General features: G+C 44.5%; 2 protein-coding genes and 2 non-coding genes across 4 annotated transcripts; all 4 read left to right on the top strand.

The window, feature by feature from the left end:
* Positions 1-1210: 1210 nt before the first annotated feature.
* dctn3 (dynactin 3 (p22)) lies at positions 1211-4967 on the top strand. Its single transcript, XM_023820081.2, has 7 exons — positions 1211-1451; positions 2181-2265; positions 2387-2473; positions 3315-3398; positions 3490-3548; positions 3675-3734; positions 4582-4967. The coding sequence occupies exons 1-7, from the start codon at positions 1350-1352 to the stop codon at positions 4666-4668; spliced, it is 564 nt and encodes a 187-aa protein (XP_023675849.1). The 5' UTR covers positions 1211-1349; the 3' UTR covers positions 4669-4967.
* A 2117-nt stretch (positions 4968-7084) lies between these two features.
* trnap-cgg (transfer RNA proline (anticodon CGG)) lies at positions 7085-7156 on the top strand. Its single transcript has one exon. It is a non-coding gene; the product is annotated as a tRNA-Pro (tRNA).
* Positions 7157-8037: 881 nt separating this feature from the next.
* Positions 8038-8109, top strand: trnap-agg (transfer RNA proline (anticodon AGG)). The gene has a single exon. It is a non-coding gene; the product is annotated as a tRNA-Pro (tRNA).
* A 483-nt stretch (positions 8110-8592) lies between these two features.
* Positions 8593-17435, top strand: herpud2 (HERPUD family member 2). Its single transcript, XM_023820165.2, has 9 exons — positions 8593-8741; positions 9447-9834; positions 12642-12719; positions 13354-13464; positions 13796-13947; positions 14169-14267; positions 14447-14758; positions 14854-14965; positions 16253-17435. Exons 2-9 carry the CDS (start codon positions 9688-9690, stop codon positions 16421-16423), a joined length of 1182 nt encoding a protein of 393 aa, XP_023675933.2. The 5' UTR covers positions 8593-8741; positions 9447-9687; the 3' UTR covers positions 16424-17435.
* The last annotated feature ends 1373 nt before the right edge of the window (positions 17436-18808 follow it).

The following is an 18808-nucleotide window of genomic DNA, read 5'->3' on the forward strand; positions in this document are numbered from 1 at the left end:
CCTCCAGATGGACGGATGTCTGATGTCAATAACAGAGTACCTCCTTACTCCAGGATGTATCAGGAAAATCACATTAGATCATCAGGTTAGACCAAGAAAGATCATTAGAGCACCTACTATAGTTATTTTCGCCCCGGATTACTCCTGTTTATACCCCCCGCACCTAACCCGACACCCCAACTCCCAGCAAACAGGAAGTCTCTCTTCAGCAGACACCCTTGACAGGCTTTTATTGAAGCACAAAAATAGGCGTATGTGTGCAGAATGGAATAGGTGCCTTTCAGAGAGGAAAATGAAATGAACTGAATTAGCCATTACTGAGCTACTAATGCAGGCCCCCAGTGCACGGGCCAGTGTGAAGGTTGACACACATCGCCTTGGAAACGCATTGTGCGGGGAGAAGCGTGTGACCTGAAAATGACACATTAGTGACTGATTCTGATCATTACTAAGAGTGGTTTCTTTCAGCTAGCTAATCTCACTTAATGTAATGTGTAAGTCATACTATTTTCCGGTCGTACCCCCAATACATGGATGCAGTACCACCAGAAAAAAAGTGACAATCAGGAGGCTTGCATGTTCCTTATTTGCTGCCCCTGCCCCGTGCACTCACCTGATCCCCTTTGTACATAAGATTACCACATTCACCACCCTACTTCCAAAGTAATAACGATTACTTGGATCTCTATCGCCACCCGATGGTGAAAAGTTGTAAAGACACCGTGGCGGCTATCTCACATTGGTCTGAGAAGTAATGGTTCTTTTGTTTCTTTGATGTATTAGACTTCAAGCAGTGAATTAACGAAGTCTGTGTGTATGTGTTGTGTTTCCAAGGACGCTTAGTCTTTTGTTATCGTTCTTGCTATTCATCACCGTATCTGGGGGGGGGAGACGTCAAGCATGGTGATTGCTTTGTTTTTTATGGAAAAACGTAATTTCCCACTACACTAAACGTCGCTCCCCCTCACAAACTGCGTTCGTAAATCAACGTTTTGTACGATGCATTAAGCGCAAAATTACACTGCGCTGCCCAAGTTAATCTAAATAACTACAATCCCCCGCATTCAAATTTCTTTTGCAGAAGTGACCTCCTAATGTTCCGTCAGCATTAATAAGCACCTACTGTTTTAGCACAGTTCCAGTTGCACCCGATACCTCTGGCCAGTAGGCGGCGGTACGCATTAAAAGCAGATATGAGGCGGGAAAATATCCGAGTAAGAATCAGGCTGCAGAACCCGGAAGTAGGCCGTCGGGATTGTTTATCAGTCCACCATCTTTTATGCGATTCTATTCATCTGTTTCCTTTCCACTGCGCCTTGCTACAGTTTCCTTTACCTGTCAGGGCTGGAATGATGGAAGGGTGTGACAAGTTTCAAGACTTAGAAACGCGCGTCCAGGACCTGGAAAAGCGCGTGTACGGGGAACGGGGAGGACGAAATAAGACGTTGAAGGTGAGCCGAGAGCTGGACAGCAGCATCCGCTGATCCCTTCGGCATCTGGACATCGCTCACTTATTTGAGATCTCGTCCTGTTCTTAAAAAGAAAATACTTCGACTACGATTTTCCAATGCATGCTGACGTATTTTATGTTTCTTATTGGCATAAAAAAATATTCCCAAAGTGCAGATTTGCAAGCGAGTGTGTTTTGTGATCAGTTATTTCCACCTACCCACCCATCCATCCATCCATCCATTTTCTTTACCCGCTTGTCCTGTGCAGTTTGTCTGTCATGTTACTGTGTGTTAGTTGCTATGTTCGTCTGTTTATCAGGGGTTATTTATTTCTCGATCATGCCTGAGACGTTTTAGGAAAAGTGGGTGACGGGTGTGGCCACATCAGTCATCCAATATATTAATAAAAATGTGTTGCTTTGTACGCCTGAATCATGAAATGATTGGATGTTTTTAAGGTATTTCAGATGGCACACATCTCTGTCAGACTGAGTCACAAAAAATAACGTTTCCACGTAAAACAGCACATTTGGGAACATTTTATCATCCAGATGAATAGTATAAATTATTAGACTTGAGCGTTACATATTTTAGCATTTTCCCTGCTGACTGGTCCTCTAATTACAACATGTCCGATACAGGGAAACACAGGGCGTCTTGTGTCGTCATCTATTATGTAATCGAAGGAAATATTAATTAATTAATATTTTTAATTTTTTTATCCATTAGCTTGCTGATTCAGTTACAAAGATCCAGACAGGGCTTGCGAACACGGCCAACAAGAGGGAGCGAGTGAAAATTTTGCACAAAAAGAGTTAAGTGGCATCCAAAGTACTTTTTTTTTTTTTTTTTAATTGCGTCTTTGCTGCAGATATGCTTTAGCATGAAAAAATCTGTAACATGTCAAATAAGTTTCCATTCATCTCTTATTCCAGTTGAAGACCTCATGAGGTATTTGGACCCACAATTCACTGACAGCATTGCAGTCCCTGACTCAATGAAGCTAGAATTCATCTTAGCTGGTGAGTAATGCTGCTGTAATGCATAGTTATATTTAATTTACTAGATGAGTATGTCACTGATTTCCACTTCTGGTAGCTAGTCAGTGTTTTTAACCGTCATGCCACCTGCTGCAACTAAGAGGGCCATATGGTGCCACCAGAGAACTTTTTATTCCAATTCCAGTTAAAAAAAAAAACAATGAAACTCTCATTTTGACATTAGGTACTATATCGAAGTAGCCACAGAAACCATCTTGAATGGGAGCTAGATTGCCTGGAATAAGAGCAGCTTACTTTGTCCAATTTCCCCCACTTAGTCCACACTTACACACTACCACACTTGATGTGCACGTTCATGCACTTAGCGCAAGTATTCAGTGGTGTCCCGTTCCTCAGATAAGCCAAGTGCCCTGCACTTGAAGTGTCCCTTATCCACACTGGCAAATACCACATGGCAGTGATCTTTGGCTGAGTATATAGACCACAATGCACTGCTTCAGTGAAAACTAATGTTGACATCAAACACAAAGAAGTCTGTTAGCTAATCAGAGTCCAACATGCCTCCAGATAAGTTTCAGTGTAAGTGCACAAAGTTGTATAATGACTTTTTACATAGCCTAGGCTACAGTGAAGGACAACCCCAAAAACAACCAACACAAATGAAAGCATAGCTATAGTGTGTCTCTTGTTTACTGCTTCAGATATCAAGTGTGTCCCATTGCTTTCCAGAAATCCCTGTACACTTAAGCTTCTTACATCAGTATGTTTCAATATGTGTAGTATCTCATTACACTTGTCCTTAAGCGTGCTGAATGGGACAAAGCCATTGTTTATCATATTTTTAATACTCTTGCTCACCCAGAGGAACAGTTCCTGCTGTCACAGGCTGCACTCCTGGAGCAGGTCAGCAATCTCCAGCCCCTCCTGGACAGCAGCCACATTAGAGGTGAGCTCCGAGTTCAGGGCAGACCCTGTGTATCTATATGTGTCAGTCAGTGCTGTTTGGCTGACTGTCCAATTCACTTACGGCTCCACAGCTGTGCCGGAGCACGCCACCAGACTGCAGCGGCTCTCCCAGGTCCACATCAGGCAGCAGGTAGGGCTGCTCACCTGCCCACTTGAGTGTGTAGTTTTTGGTTGCAGGGGAATTCCTCCATGGGATAGTCGTGTTACTAGGACCCCAAGACAGTATTGTGTCTGTGTGCCTGTGTGTGCTTGACAGGACCAGAGTGAGGCGCTTTCCGAGGAGGTGAAGAAGCAGTTTGAAGATTACAACAAGACGGTATCCTTTCTCGACCTCAGCAGGCTGCAGTAATGAATTTCACAGTCCAGTGTACCACCTTCAAGTTCGCCTAAGGGATAAAACAGATTACTGAGGCCTTGTCCACACATACTTGAGTGTTTAAAAAATGTCTCTCTTTCTATGCATTTTAGGTCACCAAAAATGTAAAATTCCTTCCTCAGGGTAAAGATTTTCAGAAGCTCCATTTTCAGTGTGGTCGTGTAGACAGGCGTTTGTGGTTTGTAACGTCAGATTGTGCACCGTTGTCCACGTTGACATCAGAGTTTTTGCCGTTCACTGTTTACGTCAGCTGTTGTTAGCCTAGCAGACCTGGTAATAAGGCTTCTGATAGGCCAACATGGCTTTACGGTTAGAGTTATATCGCCCCCTGTTGGTTTGGCATGCTCTTGGCAGCGCGTTTTAGCGTTTTCATGTGGACGGAGATTTTTTTTCATAATGGAGGACGAAAAACAGCATTTTTAAAATAACCATGTATGTATGGACAAGACCTGAGTATCATGAAAATGCATACTGACAATGGCTATAGTTTTTCAAAACCTAAAAGAAACTTTACAGTGGGGATAGAAATGTAACACTGGAATTATGCCACATCAGGGTTTCCCAGCAACAGAAGTCTTTCCTAATCCGGTCCTCAGGGACACAGAGCCGGTCCACATTTTTGCTCCCTCCGAACTCCCTGCTAGACAGTCCACATTTTTTGCTCGGGGGAACTGGGAGGGAGCAGAAACCTGGACTGTGTGTGGGTCCCCAAGGGCCGGATTGGGAAACACTGCCTAACATTGCTAACGGGCTGATTTTAGCACTGTTCTTCCTTAACCCAGTGCAGATGTTCCTGCTCTCCAAGCAGTTCACCCAGTGGGACGAGTCGTTGCGGCAGCTAGAGGGGGCCAAGCAGGTGAAGCCGGTGGACTAGCGGGGCGGTTCAGCACCCGCCACCCCAGCCTCTGTCACCCACTGCCCTTTCGACCCCACTAATGCAAAGCGCTGCAGCAAATAATACAAACCTGGCAAATAAGTCTCTGCAGTCAGTATGGTTTTTGTGCAGTTTGAGTAAAACAGTGTGTTTCTTTTGATGAGCAAATATGACGTTATTTAAAACGGGCTTAACTTTAAAAAACTGGCAGCACCTATTTTCCCATACGATTATAGATAATAATGCACTACAGGTATCAGATCTGTTTACCTATTCATTAAAGTGTGAACGTGCACGTTGAGGCTTGTGATGTCATATTGTACTCCTGTAATTCCATTTTGTGCTAGGAAATCTCCATTTCAGAGTCACATTGTTGAAGTAGCTCTGTAATATACAGGTTCCTTAAATTTTTGAGAGAAAAATTGCATTATTTAAAGTATTTTGGATTTTGCTTATTTAGCTGACAAATATCAGTAGCAAGTTATCTGTACACTGGGGACGTTCTTACAACGGCTTAGTGCTTCCACTCATATCTGTTCGAAGTAAATGTTTTACTGACACAAAATAATCCAAAAATACATACATAAATAGTGCAAATACTGTGGAGCAAATCTACCGAAAGATATCACGTGTGCATTCACTGCCTAATCGCACAGTCTTTACACTAACTTGCTCACTTTCCCAGTAAACTATGTTGGTGTGTGAAGCTCATGAAATAGAACTTTTTAATATTCTTCTCTGATTATCCCAAAATACATGTGCATCTGTTTTTGATAAAAAATGAAAATGTACAATGCTGTTGAAACGTGGATGCTGCTTATTTGCACTCTGGAAATACAATAACATATGTTGGAGAATTGTACAGAATTATTTTAGGAACAACATTCTAACAATAATACATAAATGAACTGCTGGTTTCTCCAGGGACAGGCTGGTCCTGCTTTCTCAAGAATGCATGTTGCTTTGGATGAAAACATCTGCTAAATACACACAATGTCAATGTCATGCGGGTTTGAATAAGCAGGAGGACATTTAGAGGTTGCCACCACTAGATGGCGATACGGTAAACCCCAATATAGTAAATAGTAGACAAAGTGACAAAGTGCTGATTGAGTTTTTAAAATCTCCTATCCTGGCTTGCTGGTCTAGTAGTATGGCTCTCGGTCCTTGGGGTCCAGGCGAAATGTGTAGTTGTCTTTTCTCTGAGTAACAAATATCCATTCTCTTTCTCTTGCCAGTTATCCAGCACAGGATTAAAAATATACAGCTGTTGTAGATCATGGGTCCTACACAATGAATGAACTTATGCAACATGCAGGGGATGGAAAATGAAACTGAAACACTGGCCACGTTTGAGGTTTCACACCTATATCAGTCTTCACTGATCGCACATTCAATCAGTAGTCATGCTAATGCCAAACATCGATTTCAATGGTGCCAGCAGCGCAAATATTGTGCTTTGGACAATGTGAAACATGTATTGTTCTCTGATAAGCCCATATATCATTGATGCCTAGTACCATGATGATGATGCACCAATACAGCAAGACTGGTGACAAAGTGCTTGATGAACACGAAAGTGAAGTCGAACATCCTCCATGGCCTGCATTGTCCCCGATCTAAGCATTATTGAGCCACTTTTGGGGTGTTTTGCAGGAGCGAGTCAGGAAACGTTTTCCTCCACCAGCCTCCCATAGTGACTTGACCACTGTTCTGAAAGAGGAACAACTCAAAATCCCTCTGGCCACTGTGCAGGGCCTGTATCTGAAATTCCCAGGACAAATTGATATGTATTGGTCACAAAAGGAGGCCCTACACCATACTAATAAGTTATTGTGATCTAAAGGTATTTCAGTTGTATTGTCCAGCCCCTATAAGTGTCAACCAGCCCAAAAGCCTGTGCATAGCATCTTTAGATATATATTCACGGGGTGGTTGATTACTATGCAACCAGTCATTGCTATATACATAATTTATAGTCATATATCCACCTATTTACAAAGATAGAAGCATTTTTTCTGATTAGTATTGTTCTTACTATCGCAAAGTCTATTAATACATCCATTTATCTTGTTGACTAGTACAATAGGTTATGTCCGAACTGCCAGCCTAAGACATTTTGGCATCCCACGCAAGTTAAATTCAGATGCTCAAACATAGCAGGCTACGTAAATAAACCAAGTACATACATAATATATTAACAAAAATTAACATCTGGAGTCCCTTCATCCCCAAATCCATTGTGTAAAGATGCCACTGACGTTCATAATTTTTGCACTGGGGGCAAAGACTAGTGCAGGCAGGGGTAATAACACTCAGCGCCACCAGATGGCAAAAAGAGTAAAAAATCTCGAATTACATTGTAGGTAACAGAGAACACGGCGAATTGTAACTTGTATTGCATACGTTATGTGGTGGCTCGTTGGTCTAGGGGTATGATTCTCGCTTCGGGTGCGAGAGGTCCCGGGTTCAAATCCCGGACGAGCCCTCTTTATAACCAAACCTACTATCCTCCTGTTATCTTTAATATATCGATCAACTCCATTCGCCTTACTGCAGTTTCTGTGGGTGTAGTTAAACCGAATAGGTCAGTGTCGGATAGTGAGGGACTGATACTCTGTGTAAAATGTGCGTCCGATGTGTGTTCATTCGCAGGGCTATGGATCTTTGGTTATCAAATTAGTTATACACGAGTCAAACGCAGGTGCTCAAACCTGAGCAGGCTGACGTGACTAATTATACAAGCACTAAGCACTAACCATGTGTTTGGTCCATACTAGCAGAGGTGCAGCGAAGGACAGCGATGGCCTGGGGCTCCGAGCTGGGAGGGGGCCCCCGAGGGCGGCCGATTACGTAGTACTTTGCAATAGTTTATAATAGTCACAAAATAAACGTTCAAATGAACGATAAGCAAATACAACAAAATTAGATTTAATCAATTTCTGGATTACTTACCTTCCCCTTAGGGGATAGAGACAACAGTTAAACATACTACATTTTGTCAAAATCTTTTAAATGAACCAAATAAACTACCGTCCGATGTTTGAAACGATGCATCCCGAGTTCATCTCAAACTGATCCGGGACACTCTTTTTAATGTATTTAATCGGTGAATCTTACTATCCCTAGTCCCTACATCTACCCATTTCACATGAAGCGTTGTGTAATTCACGTGAACGCAGAGGCATCTTGGACGTATTTATGAAAGGTAGGGCGTAGTTGTGAGGAACAGTTCGTCTTGCCTAGTGTTAACTACCGCCGCTAGGTGGCAATACGTGACACAATAGAAAGTCCACAAATTTATAGTAAAGTGTATGCCAACGTGGCGAAGTGCTGGTGTAGTTTCCAGTAGGAGTATCTATGTATCGTGGCTCGTTGGTCTAGGGGTATGATTCTCGCTTAGGGTGCGAGAGGTCCCGGGTTCAAATCCCGGACGAGCCCTCATTTCCTTATGAATCTTAACTTAATTATCTAAATGTTATACTCTGCATTCTTTGGGCCTACCTGCCATAAATCTTTTACTGTAAACTGTGACCAGGTATGTATAGCTTCTGATATTGCTGTATTTAACCCACGTGGATTATATTTCTTTTTACATGTTAGTACTGATATATTTGACCATCCGTGTGCACACTGACAGGATGGCTAACGTTTAATAGATGCTGTCCTTAATGATGTCCTAAGTGACGTATAAGTGAGAAAAAATGGCACATCACAAAAATACTGCTGTCCACTTGTCAACTAGACATCAGTGCAGCTAGGCTGAACTTCTAATGTATTCATATCAACAAATCATTCATGAAACATACTGTATATGTCCAGCATAACAGATACATATTGTTTTCTAAAATTTTATATAGGTACAAAGTAGCCAGTTTTGCAGCATTCATAAGCACCTGGTTTTCTTATCTCAGTTGCAGGAATCAGCTGTTTGAGGCCGCAGCAGCGGCGACGTCACTTCCGCTTCGTCTCGCACCTCCATCTTGCACAAACAAGTCGGGAGCGAAAGCTGGAGCTGTCAGCGGCCGCTGCTGGGGAAAAAAAAAACACGGGGAACGGCGCAGCGAATCACGGTGAGAACACGTCGCGGACCGCTCAGCCGAGTTAAAGTGAAGGTTTTAATGTTGCATGGTCGACAGAGACGCGAATTCGATCGCGGAGACACTGTCAGGATGGCTAATGCTGTTAGCTGCACTGCTAGTTAGCTGACTTTTACGTAAGAGTGTTGATCAGCTTCCTCGGCGCTAGTGGAGCAGGAATGGTGACGCTATTTTAAGATAAACCTAAAAGGAGAGGGCAGACAGTCTCTGACTTTAGTGACAGTACATGTTAATGGGGTAGTTGTGTATCTTTATACGATGGTTAGCTGTCTATATCCTTAATATGTAGCCAGACGGTTCAGTTGCGTCTTCATTTTTTTGTTGTTGTTAAATGTCCCTCTGATTTGACCCAGTTAATTATTATTTTGTTGTAAACTGAAAAACAGATTTAGACCCTACTTTGTTTCTTAATTTTAATTGTACTGGGATAGCGGGTTAGTTTTTTTAATGTTACTTAAAAACTAACTAACTAACTTGTGTGATTTAATGGGAATCCCGGAGTGGGTTGGGTTCAGCGGATCATTTAGTTCTTCTGGTCAAAACTTGGGATTTTGTTCATGTCTTTCTGTGAAAGTATCAAACGTATAGGTTACAGGCAGCACCTGGAGGACCTACTTCACTGTTTTTGTACCTGTCCTACATGTTACTCACTCTTGGTCTTGCTTCTCTTCTCTACAGCGCTTTTGGCATCCTTTACAGAACAGTCAGCCGTTTCCCGGCACCTGCGACACTATCGTCATCTTCAGGAGGAGGAACTGACCTGCCAGCTTTCTGTCATTTCACCCCTGACGTGAGCTCAGCGGTGGGGAGCAGCCGTAGAGTGATGCGTGAGGGACTGTAAAGGGACCCAGAAGGCACTACGCGGAGGGTGTCGGCTCCTGCAGGCTCCAGCTGAAAGTGGATGACCTTATTATGAAACATGGACCAAGGTGTAGTTGACAGCCCTGTGACCCTTGTCATCAAGGCGCCCAACCAAAAGTACGATGATCAGACCATTAACTGTTTCTTGAACTGGACAGTGGAGAAACTGAAAACGCACCTATCCAAAGTTTACCCCAGTAAGCCGGTGAGTAGGCGTGTGTTCCCACTGGCCCGGAAGCTGTGGGAAGGAGCTTTTTGAAGGTGTGCCCGGATGTGTGGGAGGGTGCTCCAGTGCCTGGGGGGTGGGGCAAATTTTTATCTAGCCAGTCACTGTGGTGATCCAGCTGTGACCGTGTGAATCATGGTCTGCGTGTGTTTGTGGGTTACTGCACGTGTACGTGCATGTGAGATGTCTGTCATTTGCCCTGATCCGTGCTAGACTTTGCTAATGGTTCCATCTATGTTTGTTTATTTCATCTAGAATCTTTTGTCTAACACAACATACAAATGAGCAAAGTGTTGCATAGGCTAGAAGGGTGAACCGGCATCCAGTGCCCCTGGAGAAGTTAGGGTTAGGGGCCTTGCTCAAGGGCCCAACAGCAGTATGATTGCTGTGCCAGTCACAGGATTAGAACCTACAACATTAGACACCCCCCCCAAAGTTATCTGTAGCCCTTCTGCTCTCAGACTGCAGAAAATTTAAGTGTGGCGGCCCGTTGCTTGAAGTGAAATGAGGTTATTGGCCTAATGCTGATTAAGATCAGGAGTGCTTGCAAACTCTGCATAGTTTTTTTTGGAAAGAGGTCCTCTTCCAGCGTGTCTGGTTTCTAATATGTTTTCGTCTGATTTTTGAACTGCTGGCATGTGCTAAGGTAGGTGAGATGTTTCTTCTGAAGCTGGTATGCTCAGGCAGAAATTTATTGTACGTTCTGGTAGATCTAGGTTTCGGGGGAGCACATGAGCCTTTTTGTTTTGAGCTTCTGTTTCAGAAAGATGGTAAATTGAAAAAATCCTTGCAAGTATGGCAACAAAAAATGTCATTGTCCCTTTTTCTCTCTGTGGTTCACACCATTTCTACCCAAGAGTTGGTGGCCCGAAGCCAGGTAACTCGGGCAACAGTCAGAATAATGTCTCCTATGGTGAAAAATGGAACTTCCATTGGTTCCACTTTCATATTCTTATCCGTTGGTGAGATTCTAAAGTAGTGTAACCCCTTTCTTATTTATCAGCACGTTGGTAAGTAGATACTGCCCTAATTTTAATTTGTACATGTTTAGAATGTGATGCCTCTCCTTAATGTGTGAGCCAAGCCCTGGGGAGCAGGTCCTGGTTGCACTGTGCTGATAAAGCGGATTGTTAGTTGTTAGACTGTATTGTTAGGGTTTTGGTTCTTTTTTTTGGAAACATACTTTGCAGGCTGGATCCTCAGATTGGTATCATCTAGCCATCCTGACAAAGGACAAATGATGGTGGATGTCGTGCCTGAGTGTTTTTTGCGTACGGCTGACAGAAGGGACCCGTATCAGAAATTTGAGGAAGTCCCGCATTTTCGTTTCTTTTGTAAATGGGCCTACACACAAGATCTCAGCAGAATAAGCCCTCCCCCTTAAACGTTTGGAGATTGTTTGTAAAAGCCTCCTGGGCCATGTATCACAAAGCAGGGTTTCTCACTTAGCCAGATAACTTGTTGGATTCAAGGTAGTTGAACTAAATAAAAAAGAACAAAGATCAGAAAAGTGTATCTTAACTAGGTACGTTAAGTTCAACAGGTTATTCGGCTAAACAAGAAATCCTGCTTTGTGATATTGGCTCCTAAATCTTATACTTTTTGGACGATTTATTTTGGGTGTGTTTTGTTTACATACGACATGTCTATATTTTCCCATGGGCTCTTAGTGCCAGTGAGGTCCATAGCCAAATGCACGGATAAGTGAAACAAACCTGGCGGCTTTCATGGAGCTGAAATTCACCGCAAATCCTGAAACAATAACATTACTAAGCCCTGCAAAGCAACGAAATTCATGAAACTCCGGATTCTTTCTAGGCAAAACATTTTCCTCCTTTCAGGTCACCTAGGAAATATTCTTAATTCGAAAAGGAGCCGCGCATCAGTAAATATTCAGGGAGATGGCTTGGATCTCCTCCAGGCATACTTAGATCCAGGCTTGGCCTACAAATGAGAGGCAATCCGGGGAAGTAGATTAAAAATGCCACCAGTAAAATTTCACTTTCTGTGGTGATGGCACCGAGGCATTAAGAACAGAGAACAAACGTGGCCTAAAGCCAAGTCACAGGACAATCCCGTTAGTGCTGCAGAGGTTGATGCACTCTCTCTGTCGCCTTGAATATATACCCCCCCTGAACCTGGGGTTTCAGACAGTGGCTGTCATTTTTGGATTCCTCTGGATGTTCGTAGCAGTTAGGCAAGTGGTTGAGGAGGCACTGTAGATCAGTGGGAGTGATACGGTGGTGATTGAGAGAGTGTTCGCAGTGCTCTTATCGATCCAAGAGCCAAAGATCTGCTGGAATTGCACTGGAAGTAGCCATCAGGCCATTAGAACACTTGATCAAGGAGGAGATGCATTGCTGAAGGTCTGTTACGTGGGGCAGCGGCTGGGAGACTGGGTGAGGCAGCCTGAGGTTTACCAAGGGGGGGACAGTCGCTGATGATGTGTAATTTCAGTGAGCGTATTACTTGAGTTATTTTTACAATGGAAGTTTACCCTTTTCTGTGCACATGGGGAATGTTAGCTGTATGAAGTGTTTTCCTATATTTTATTGAGACTCTCAAGCTGTCCAAAACCTTAGTGGAAGTAAACAAATGAAAGAAATGAATGTGCTGGATGAAAACTGCCAACAGTGTCTTCTGTGGACATCAGAGGGATCATTTCTCAGCATGGTTCCATGCTAGTTGTCCAAGGGTACTCAAGTTAATACCGTCTCATCTTTCTAAGTGTCTGAGATGATCAGCGCTCAACATTGCCATCGCTACTTTTGTACTTTCCGTTGTAGTCTTCCAAGGATCAGAGGCTGGTGTATTCTGGACAGCTGCTTCTGGATCACCTGCAGCTGAGAGATGTCCTCAGAAAGGTATGCCTGAAATGCCTGATGTACAGATACAACGTTCATTTTGCTCGGATGGTTAGCAAGCGGAATTTAGAAAGTCATTCTCACTTCTGCTGCAAATTCCTCTTTATCCTGCTGGCTTACACAGCCATTAGGGGCTTTTATTTTCACCCACAGCTTTTCAAGTAAGGAGCCTCACATAGTTTAATGCTAAAAATAACTTGTTTGTGGACATTTCTGTCAACAGCACATCATGAATCAGAAACCCTTACATGTGCAGCCTTTTTTGTTCCAAACCCCTGTATTTCACACCAATTTAAAGTCTAGCACCTTCCCCCTTGAGGTTAGCCTAGCTGTTGAAATGTACACATCTGGAGTCCAAGAGACGATGGGTTAGTTTCAGAGATCAGGCATTTGGGATGCATTTCAAGGCAGTTGAGTGCACTGCTGAAGCAGAAGTTCCACCACAACATGAGCTGACATTTTCAGGATCAATCCATATAAGGACACGGTTTCAACATGACAAATTCCGTCTAGGATAATTACAGTGAAAGGTTTGACATTATCTGCAAGGGATCTGTGTACTGTGACATTCTTGGTCTGTCTTCCAGTCTTTCTGTGTCATCTGAATGTTTTCCATCTTACTTTAATTCTGCAGCAAGATGAGTATCATATGGTTCACTTGGTTTGTACGTCCCACACACCCCCCGGCTCCCCCCAGCCTGGCAGCAGCTTCGGGCCCCCTGGGATACCCTCGCCTAGTTCCTCGGTGAGTCCCTCCACGTCCCCATGGGCTTACATCATCATCTCCATGAGCAGACCATGAAGGTCTCCCACCAAAGGACTTCAGTCCTTCTCTGACCACATCCTGCCCAGGGTTGTCCTGAGCCTGTGGTAAGGAGAATGAAGAAAAATTGCAGGACCATGTGAGAAGTAGCGTCTGAAGCATTGGATTGACAAGGAGAAAGTTAGCCTCTGGTTCCTGTAGTCCTTCAGCTGTACCGATTTGTCAGTTTTTGTAAGAGTCTTATCATGGCGCTAAGTTTCTGTGACTGTGTCACCTTGGGGAAATGGCGGTGCCGTCCGTGTGTCCGCATCAGGGTTCAGGCTCCTCAGACGCTGCCCCACCTGCTGCGTCACCCAGCCAAGACGGCCAGCCCGGCTTCGCAGCTGGGGGTGCTGATGGCCTGAGGCTCCGAGCTGGCTCCACCCAGAGTCTCGGCCATCACCACAACCCCACCTTTGTGCAGGGGTAAGCGCCCCCCTCTTAAGTGCTATTTCATAAATTAATATATTTTACAGGGTGTTAATGTGCGTGTCGTGTGTCATAAGCAGTATGTTGATGTTTCATGCTTATAAAATAACACTTCCTAAAGTGGTCAGCTGATCACTGTGTTTAGCTAGAGTGTCATCAGTAGCTTAGACGTGAGAGCGCAAGCCCTCCCTAACATGGCTCTTGTGCGCCCCCTGCAGGTACATGGGGAACTTCCCCGCAGGCTTCCCAGCGTACCCTATGTACCACCCCATGCTCTGGTGGCAGCAGATGTATGTGCGTCAGTACTACATGCAGTAGTAAGTCATCGGCCCTCCTTTCGCTCCCACGGCACCATGCCTATACATGCACGATATAAATGCCTATACTGGTGGCAGCATTAGCCTTTCTGAAGTACATCTATTTAGTGTTAATTCATCCATTTCCGTATTACTATTGTAATTAATACTGATCATTTTTATGACCCTTAATCGTCCAGCCAAGCAGCAGCAGCTTCCTCCCAGGCTGCCCCCGCTGCCGTTGCCCCGAGCCTGCCCACAAGCTCCGCCCAGTCCCCACCTCCACAGCCCGCTCCAGCCAATGGGCCGGCCCCCGAGGAGCGTCCAGCCAATCCCAACATCCAGATGAATGCCCAGGGCGGAGCCGTGTTGAACGACGACGAGCTGAACCGTGACTGGCTGGACTGGGTGTACACCGTGTCCCGCGCTGGAATTTTGCTCAGCATCGTCTACTTCTACTCCTCCTTCAGCCGCTTCGTCATGGTGATGGGCGCCATGCTGCTCCTGTACCTGTGAGTGTCTCCCCTCTGCTTTCACTCCTCCCACCCACGCCACCTTCCGTCCCATAATGCTTGTGCACCTCCCTGTCCCGCCTCTGTCTGCCCAGGCGTCAGGCCGGCTGGTTTCCCTTCCGGCCCGAACTTGAGCCCCAGAACCCAGCGGCAGAGGGCAACCAGGAGGATGGGGAGGTGGAACTTCGCCATGACATCCAGGAAATGGTACCGTCCCCCAGAATAAGCATTCTTCCCATCCGCGGCCTTGTCGATCCTGAGGGGGGAGTCATTGCTCATCGCCCTTATCTAGCTGCACCTCCTCTTTGAGATTCATCGAATTTAACTCCTAATTAGCCGATCTGGTGATTTTATATGGCGATCGATCTCGAAGACGTCCGCAATCCAATTTTCATGCAAATCATGGAGATCGTGATCTTTTATCTCCTTCCCCTAATATACCCCGACTTCACAAAACATCTCCGTGGCCGGTAATCTTGTGCCAGTACCGCATCCGTACCGCACTTCCTCATCCGTCATGCTAATAGCTCACACATGAGAGAATCTGTGATAGAGATGCGTGATTTAATTTGGCCAGTCAGCACAGCCATCAAGTCAGAAGTCATTCTCTTGGTTTGTGAATGTATCCAGGGTCTAACTACCTGATCCATGCCGTTTGTCCGATTTGTACCTCGCACGTCTGCGCATGCGCAGCATTTTCGAGCTTGCCTGCGCCCCATTGCATGTTTTGGCGCTGCCCGAACTGTTCATCCCGGCATTTTTTGCCAAATCACATTTTCTGTATTTGCAGCAAAGTACAGCAGTCACTTTGTTTATCCAGAACTGGTGTTAAGGATTCTGCCGACTGGAAAAAAAAAAAAACAGTTCACTCCCGTCATCTATTTCCAATTTTTGGACCAATGCTATTAACCTAAATATCGCATAGATGAAGTATTAGCTTATATTTCCGTCAGCTGAAATAACAATAATAATAATTGATACTTTATTTACCCCCGTGGGGAAATTGTCTTTACGCCTCCCTCAACTTGCTCTTTGTAGAGTAAGCTGTCCGCGAAGGGCAGCCACCTGTAGCAGCGCCCAGGGAGCTGGGGGTTAAGGGCCTTGCTCAAGGACCCACAGACGTGCTGAGGCTGGGTTTGAACCGGCAACCTTCTGATTATACGCACAATGCCAATCGGGCATGTGCATATAATATTTAATGCAATTAAGCTTGTTCAGGTCTGGATATTCTTGACAGGACATTTAAAAATCGGGAAAATTGAGAAATATCGCAATTCAGATCATGGATCGCAATTGTGTTATAAAGATTGCGGTATGATTTTTTGGGAAATCCTTATTGGTCTCTCGACCCTAATGATCCTAAATGATTCTCATCATCCAGCTGCCATTGTATTACAAATCTTTATAAAATTGCATAACATTGTGTGGACTTGGTCTCCAAGGCCACTGAACTCATCTCCAAAATCAGTGATGCCCCTTGTCTGCCCCCTACAGGAGCGCATAATGGATGAGGGACTGGACGAAGAGGAGGGTGAGAGTGGGGAGGAAGGCCACGAGGACCCCGGTGGCACGGTCCATAACGGCTTCCTGTCGTCTGCCTGGTCGTTCATCACCACCTTCTTCACGTCGCTCATCCCAGAAGGTCCTCCGCACGCTGCCAACTGAGCTCGCACAGTGCCGGGAGGTGCAGTTGAACGAGATGTGACAACACGTGTGCCCGTGTTTGGGGGGCGGGGGCGCGGTGGACCTTCAACACAGTCCTACTAACAGTTGTATCTGATGTAATATCCTGTTTAATAATGACTTAAAATGATGAGGGTCCTTGCAAAGGAGAAACGCAGATGCAAAAAAATATAAAACTTCTGCACCTATTCTTTTATCATCTGAAAGTGTTTTTTTTTCTTTTCCTTTCTGAATGAGGAAAATAAATTGAAAACACATCACGCTGGATCACATATGTTAACCTGTGACCAGCTTGTTAGTTTCTTCTTTTGCACATAAACATAAAAATAAATGTATTTACATTAGAAAAATACATCTAAGAAGAAGGAACTATGTTAACATGCTGAGGAAAAAAACTTCCTTCTGTCCTTTCAGTGGTTGTTCTGGGCTTTTCTTTTGGGGGGGGGGGGGGGGTAATGGCTCTTCTTGGTAATTTGAAGTGTTAGTTTGCCCAGGCGTATTGAAGTTAGCGGTTAACCAGTCACTTTGGCTAATAATAGCAGGCGAGTAGGAAGTCAAAATGCAGACCACCCTCCTGATTTTATCAAACATTACACCCCCACCCCACCCACCTGGCCGTGCTGGAGGTTTCCTGTACCCGTAACGATATCAGGCCTGGGTGTTTCGTGTCTGAGACGTGTTCTATGAAATGAATATGCTTGCATAAATAGAATTAATGTGTTGCACTTTTAAATTACCAGTACATGCATTTTACAGGATAATTATTTTCCAGTTCCCGACACAGAATAACATACAGCACTGCTTTTCTATAATGTGTGCAAAGTCTATTTTCACAATTCAATCTGTTATGTTCTCTGAAGGAGATGGCCAATAGTAATGACCATTAATGATTACTGGCAATGTAATGAGACTGAAAATAGAGATGTCAGCTATAAGGTTCCATGCTGACCGGGTTTGGCTTATTATTTATAATAATAAAAGTCTTAACATGTCACCTGTGGTTCAGTCACTTTGTTTCCATTGCATTATTGTTGAGTAGTGATGGCTTCATTGGTGCATAACAGTGTGAATAAGTGCTGGGAAGCGTTATTGCAGTCAGGGGAGGGGTATAGCCAATAGTCATTGCTTTCTTCCAGGAGTTTGAGTCCTACAATGTTCTGATATGGCACGTTATTATGCTGGCCAATCATCTGGAAGCCTCTGGTTGCAGATGTTAGTCATCCTGACTGAGAGCATATGATGATGAGTAATGCCACCTGACACTTGAATATAATGATGAAATTAACACTTTTAAAGACTAATGTACTTAGAGGTGTTTAAAGGAATACAATAATGCTAGATACAGGGGTTGGACAATGAAACTGAAATACATGGTTTTAGTCCACAATAATTTATTAGTATGGTGTCGGGCCTCCTTTTGCGGTAAATACAGCATCAATTCATCTTAGGAAAGACTACAACTCCTGCACAGTAGTCAGAGGGACTTTGAGTCACTCCTCTTGCTGAACAGTGGCCAGGTCACTATGTGATGCTGGTGGAGGAAAACGTTTCCTGACTCGCTCCTCCAAAACACCCCAAAGTGGCTCAATAATATATACACCTGGTGACTCTGCAGGCCATGGGAGATCTTCAACTTCACTCATGTTCATCAAACTACTCTGTCACCAGTCTTGCTGTGTGTTTTGGAGCATTACCATCCTGATACATGGTACCACCTTCAGGGTACAATGCTTGAACCATTGAGTGAACAGTTGTCCAAAATGGTTCGGTGGTCCTTGGCAGTGACATGCTCACTTTGAGCAAGTAGTGGGCCTAGGGAATGCAACGATATTGCAGCCCAAACCATCACTGATCCACCTCCATGCTGCACTCTGGGTATGTAACAGACCAGGTGGTGAGTCTCTTTGGGGCTCCACACCGTAACGGTCCCAGATGTGGGATAGACTCATCAGAGAACAATATATGTTTCACATTGTTCACAGCCCGAGATCTGCACTGCTGGTACCACTGAAAATGACCATTGGCTTTGGCATGAATGACCAAAGGTTTGACTATAGCAGCCCAACCATGAATACTGGCCCTGTTGAGCTCCTGGTGAACAGTTTTGGCGGAAACAGGAGAGTCAAGGTCCGCATTTAATTCTGCAGTGAGTTGGGCAGCTGTGGTTTTATGTTTTTTGGATACAGTTTGGGTTTGTACCCAGACTTCCCTATCAGACAGCTCCTCTTATATCCACGGTTACTCCTGTCGGATGTGGTCCATCCTTTGTGGTGGTATCCCAACATTACCCTGGATACTGTGGCTCTCAATACCCCACAAAGACTTGCTGTCCTGGTCACAGAGGTGTCAGCGAGACACGCACCAACA

This window comes from Paramormyrops kingsleyae, chromosome 23, assembly GCF_048594095.1.
Source record: "Paramormyrops kingsleyae isolate MSU_618 chromosome 23, PKINGS_0.4, whole genome shotgun sequence".
Lineage (NCBI taxonomy): Eukaryota > Metazoa > Chordata > Actinopteri > Osteoglossiformes > Mormyridae > Paramormyrops > Paramormyrops kingsleyae.

Bases quoted from the DNA above. Each gene is read 5' to 3' on its own strand.
- herpud2 (XM_023820165.2), top strand. From the start codon at position 9,688: ATGGACCAAGGTGTAGTTGACAGCCCTGTGACCCTTGTCATCAAGGCG. The intron at 13,948-14,168 runs GTAAGCGCCCCC...CGCCCCCTGCAG, and splicing joins AACCCCACCTTTGTGCAGGG to GTACATGGGGAACTTCCCCG. The intron at 14,759-14,853 runs GTGAGTGTCTCC...CTGTCTGCCCAG, and splicing joins GCCATGCTGCTCCTGTACCT to GCGTCAGGCCGGCTGGTTTC.
- dctn3 (XM_023820081.2), top strand. From the start codon at position 1,350: ATGATGGAAGGGTGTGACAAGTTTCAAGACTTAGAAACGCGCGTCCAG. The intron at 2,266-2,386 runs GTTAAGTGGCAT...CTCTTATTCCAG, and splicing joins GAAAATTTTGCACAAAAAGA to TTGAAGACCTCATGAGGTAT. The intron at 3,735-4,581 runs GTATCCTTTCTC...AACCCAGTGCAG, and splicing joins TTGAAGATTACAACAAGACG to ATGTTCCTGCTCTCCAAGCA.